Source organism: Phacochoerus africanus, chromosome 2 (assembly GCF_016906955.1).
Source record: "Phacochoerus africanus isolate WHEZ1 chromosome 2, ROS_Pafr_v1, whole genome shotgun sequence".
NCBI lineage: Eukaryota > Metazoa > Chordata > Mammalia > Artiodactyla > Suidae > Phacochoerus > Phacochoerus africanus.
In genome coordinates this window covers 95,016,069-95,021,745 of record NC_062545.1, presented here as the reverse complement: position 1 = coordinate 95,021,745, position 5,677 = coordinate 95,016,069, and the positions used below count along the sequence as shown (strand labels likewise).

Genomic DNA, 5,677 nt, shown 5'->3' with positions numbered 1-5,677 from the left:
ATTGCTGATTGTTAAATATAGGTTAGAAAAACAGGTTGTGGTTGTTGAATTACTAACCAAGCGCCTGCCCTAAAAACACAATGCATTTGTGGTAAGCACAAAGGTCACGAGAAGTTTTACACCTCTGACATTTATGGCCTACGTGTGATCTTTAGTCCTGCCTGGTTATCTTTTAATAGGTTTAGAGTGTATCCTGCCTGGACAATGTGCTTCTTAATCTTTAAAATTAATTGACCTCTTACTATTTCAACAAGTTATAGTCTTTTCTCCTATTTATGTCACTGCTGTCCACCAATAAAGTTGAGACTGCGTGACCACTACTTGAGAGTGTGCATCTCCTGCCTGCTGCCTCTCTTCTTGAGGAACATCCCTGGCTGCTGGGGCTGGACTCCAGCAGTCAAGCCACACCTCAACCAGCTTCTGATTGACTATGATATGATCCATACACAATTTCTCCTTCTTTCCTTCTGCTGAGGCTTCCTTTTGAGAATCTATGTTGCTGTCTCTCCAGGAACTCCTCTTTGAGAAATTATGTTCATGGAAAACTTTCACAGGTTTAGACATAACTGTACTCTCTTCCATTCCAGGCTCCTCTAGGGCTTAGGGAGCTAGATTAAACAGGTGTAAGGGTTCTACCCTTGTTCTCTACTAGCACTGTAGCTTTTAAATAGAAGCTGGATGACCATTTAATGAACCATTGTGAATGGATTCAAATCCTTCCTAAGGTTGGAAATGATGACTTTGTTATCACATTCTAATTCTCTGATTTGACTCTGGCTTTCATTTCAGAGTATATACACATGTCCAAGAGGTTTTCAATGTGACACTTCAGCTAAATTCATATTTCTTATAATTCTTTATTTCAAATCCTCATTCAGACTTCACTTTCTATCTGCCCTTACAAATACTATTTCAGCACTATAATGTTGAGATGTCCATTCAAACTAAGTTTGGCCATGTGGTTTCACTTTTCTTCAACTCTTTTCCTTCATGACATGTGGTGTACAGTGACCACATTCTCTGGAGAATATCCAGAGTTGTGAACAATTTATTTTATTATTAATGCAAGCACATTTGAATATGATTAGTGTATCTCCATACAGGAATATTTAAGAGTAGAATTAAATTTATTTACAAAAAATTTCAAATACTGATTAATTATAATTGGCTTTAGCAGTTGGTAGCAACATATATGTGTCATGTGATTTAGTTGTAAAACAATACTTTAAAGATGAAAATCTTGGTGCAGAATTTAGTTGTAAAACAATACTTTAAACATGGAAATCCTGGCCTGGCTTCTTTTTCCCTTTGGCAAATGATGTTCTTATTCCCTATCTTATATTAATTTGTTCCAGATTGTGAGTATCATTGCCCATTTTTCTCTTCCATTGAGATATTTTACAACTACAATTAAATGACTGAAATCTATGAATTTTATAATGTCTACGAATAATTGCAGAATAGAATTATTTTAATTGTTACCATGTTAATTTAAGGCCAGAATTGGCACAGTAAACACTACTTTAAAGAAGCACTATAAACTTTACCTGATGTGAAGTGCCAATATTTTAATAGGCTTCATAATTATCACTTAATTTATATTTGAAAACAATATTTAAAATTATGGTGCATGAGTGGTAGATCAATTAAAAAACAAATTATTATAACATTTAAAAATCTGATAGTTACACTCCTAAATGCTTAATTTGCATAATACCAAATATTCAGACTCCATAATAAGTCCATATGTTAGCAAATACCTAAATTAATAAGGGGTCAACTTTTTTTGTTTGCTTTTTTTTGTCATATTGTTTTGTGTTCATGTAAACACAAGGATGCATTCAAAATTAAAGATGAGTGCCATAAAAATTCTCTGCTGTTCACTTATCATATATGAAATAATTGGGTTGTTAGCAAGATCTGTGAAGGGTGGTAAAATACCCCTGAGGTCCAATTAGCCACAGTTTAGAAACTTTATAGAATTTGCCGGCAAACAGGGTATGTGGTAGCACTTTTAAGGCTTATCCAATGATATCACTTATAAATCAACAAAGAAACATGGAAGCAGAGTTGTAGTTGGCATTTTTAATCTTACAGCCTCTCTCTTGGTGAACTAACAGCTGCCTGGGACCCTGGCCATGGAGTTATGTCAGACAAGTTTATAGGTAAGATTTTGTTTCAGGAAGTTGAGTAATTATAGACTCTCAGGTTTAAATGGATCTTACACATCATGAAATCACCCTGCGTCCTCACCCCTCTCATAGTTAAATCCATTTTTCAGCAAACTAAACATCAGGAAATATAGACTCAAGTAAAATACCACAAATTTCAAGGCAAAAATATTTTGGAATATTTTTTCTTATAGATATAAATCTAAAATAGAATAATAATAAAATTAGGTATAATTAAGTCAATAGGAATAATACAATTCACATTTGCATCCAAAATTTTTCTCATATAATAATACAAACAAGAATTTTCCTATGATATTGGACACTTTTTAAATCCTGTTAAAAACTGTGCCTTATCAAAGAGAAACACTATTTCTCCAATGTTGAACAGCCAATGTTGTTTCTAAATTTTCACCAGCTCTTTCTGGATGTGTTGACATATATGTAAATAGCACTTTTTCTCCTTTAAAAATTGTTCCTTTAGGGTTTATTCCTAGATAGTATATTGTAGAGCCAAAGAAAAATTAAAAAGTGTTTTATATTTTTTCATAGTTACTTCTGAATCACTTTTCTTAATTATGTCTAACACTTACTTTTTGTACAATATATTCTTTTTTGATCTGTTAGGCAAGCAAGCCCACCTCAGAATAAGGAATGCAATGGCGTTTCTTCACTTTTTATCCACATATGCATAATTTTCAATTTGGATAATTAAAAAATAAAGCTTTTTACTCATACATCTTTCAAAGAAAAGATGTATTTTCGTAGAATGCATTATATTACATTTATGTCTCCTCTTTCTCTTTTCTTAGGAAATTATCATTCACAAATTTCTTATGCTCTTGATAGTGCATTAACCTGTAAGCAGAAATGATGGAGGATGGATGCTATGGGAAGATGGGAAAAGAAGTCATGAGAACGCATGTAGCTGAACTATAAAGGAGTGGGACTATCATTAATGTGATGGATGGAGGCCTTGCTGCTGTTTGGTAATGAAATTTCAAGCATTCAGGGCATTTAATAGACATATTCTTCAGGGATTTTTATGAAAACATTCATATACATATTAAGTGTCCAATAATTATTTATTGAATGACTGACCATTAGTAGGTATTTATAGTAGGTAACCAATTTTATATATGTTTTTGCTAGTCTGTGTATATATGTATAGCACATTATCTCTCTATCTGATCTATAAGACAAAATCTCTGCTCTCCACATTTAGTTATTATTTTTAAAACTTTGAAAATAAGTATTTACTTTGCTTGATAGATCCTTCAGTAATGAACACTTAAGCACATTTCTTTTCTTTTCCTTTTTTTTAAATTTGTATGGCTGCACTCATAGCATATGGAAGTTCCTGGGCCAGGGACTGAATCTGAGACACAGCTGTGACCTACACCACAATGGCAGTAAAGTTTGATCATTTAACTTACAGCCCTGAGCTGGGGTATGAACCCACACCTCCTGAGCGATCTGAGCTGCTGCACTTAGATGTTAACCTAGGTTGACACAGCAGGAACTACAGGAAGTTTTTTTTTTTTTTTAACAAGTCTACAGAAGCTGTATATCTACTGAATATGACTATTTCAAATCGCATGTGGAAAATAATTGTGAAGAATAAAAAACATCAATTAAAAGCACACTAATTATCCAGAGTAAAATGTACTTAGTTTTTCCAACTGGAAATTAAATATTTTCATAAAGTGTAACAGAAACTATTAAAGGTTGGGCTGCTTCCTTTCAGTGTCCATTTATGTTTCTCATAATGTAGAGAGTAATGATAAAAGATCAGGAGAATAAGAGCACTTGAATTCCCCCCAGGTTTATAGTCTGGGAAAGCAGTCTTATTCTTACCCATGGAGAATGGCAATCCACTAAGCACTTACTCATCACCTAATAGGTTTTAGGCACTGCAAAATCATGCCCATCACTATTTTATGTGAGGAAACACACTGGAATAATTATGTGTTCTAGTGGGTACCAGGGAGAGTGTGTCACTGATGACTTATATATAATTCTAGTAATAATCTGCTTATGATAGATATTTATTGATGGTGCATTTATTTGCACATTTAGAGCTGAGGGTTCAAATATTAATTTTCATGGAAGAGGGAATAATTCTTAAGTCTGTGGGGCAACTCTTAGTTTATAAGATACATTCGAAGATTACAATGTGTAAGCTCACAGACACAGGAAATTTTCAGAAGCATGAGACACGGAGACTACTTAGCAAAGTCACTTGAACTTGGAAGCAGGGGGAGAAACCTGATCTTATGTGGATAACATAGCATTTTATCAGTAAGTTACACATCAAAATTTACCCTGTAGGAATTTCTCTGGTGACAGGTACCATGTGTCTGAAGAGATAGAAAACATCCTAGAGGAATTAAGAAAGAATTGGAACAATTATTGGAACAAGGTTGTGAAGGACATGCTCCTCGGTTACAGTAACTACTTTAGTTCTAAGAAACTGAGGCTGCAATCCTTTCCTGATTAAGAGGTGTCATTCTTTTTTGCTTTGTAGATAATTCAGAACCCAGGAAGGTGTTACTTCCTAAATGGATCTTCACATGCCTCCAAACAATGTGACTGAATTCATTCTCTTGGGACTCACACAGGATCCACACTTGCAGAAAATGCTATTCATTGTCTTTTTGCTTATTTTCCTGGTTACCTTGCTGACAAATCTCTTCATTGTCATTACCATCTCCCTCAGCCCCACACTTTCAGCTCCCATGTACTTCTTTCTCACTCACTTGTCCTTCATAGATGCCTCTTTCACCTCTGTCACTACTCCCAAAATTACCATTGACCTGCTGTACCAGAGGACAACCATCTCCTGGGGTGGCTGCCTGAGCCAGATCTTTTTGGAACACTTCCTGGCAGGATCAGAGATCATTGTCCTCATTGCTATGGCTTATGATCGCTATGTGGCCATTTGCAAACCTCTGCACTATACAACCATTATGAGACCTGGGCTCTGCCATTTCCTGGTGGTAGTGGCCTGGATTGGAGGGGTAATACACGCTACTGTGCAGATTCTCTTTGTGCTTGACCTGCCCTTCTGTGGTGCCAATGTCATTGACCACTTCATGTGTGATTTCTTCTCACTGTTGGAAATTGCCTGCACTGACACCTACTGGCATGGAATAGTGATATCAGCTAACACTGGGGGCATGTGCTTGCTCATCTTTTTCATGCTTCTAATCTCCTATGTAGTCATTCTGACCTCCCTGAAATCCCATGGTTCTGAAGGTAGACACAAGGCCCTCTCTACATGTGGCTCCCACTTTACAGTAGTGGTGCTCTTTTTTTTCCCTTGTATATTTACACACGTACGTCCTGTGGCCACCTATCCTGTGGACAAGTTGGTGATTTTGTTCTGTGGAACTTTCACTCCCATGTTAAATCCTATCATTTATACAGTGAGAAACACAGAGGTGAAAAATGCCATGAAGACTTTGTTGAAGAGGAGAGTAAGTGAGACTGTTCTTGATTCTTAG

At 35.7% G+C, this 5,677-nt stretch overlaps 1 protein-coding gene across 1 annotated transcript; it reads left to right on the top strand.

Moving 5' to 3' along the window:
• Positions 1-4,732: 4,732 nt before the first annotated feature.
• LOC125120736 (olfactory receptor 140-like) lies at positions 4,733-5,677 on the top strand. Its single transcript, XM_047769182.1, has one exon. The coding sequence runs from the start codon at positions 4,733-4,735 to the stop codon at positions 5,675-5,677; it is 945 nt and encodes a 314-aa protein (XP_047625138.1).

What these genes read in the sequence shown, in the direction of transcription:
- LOC125120736 (XM_047769182.1), top strand. Translation starts at nt 4,733, where the DNA reads ATGGATCTTCACATGCCTCCAAACAATGTGACTGAATTCATTCTCTTG.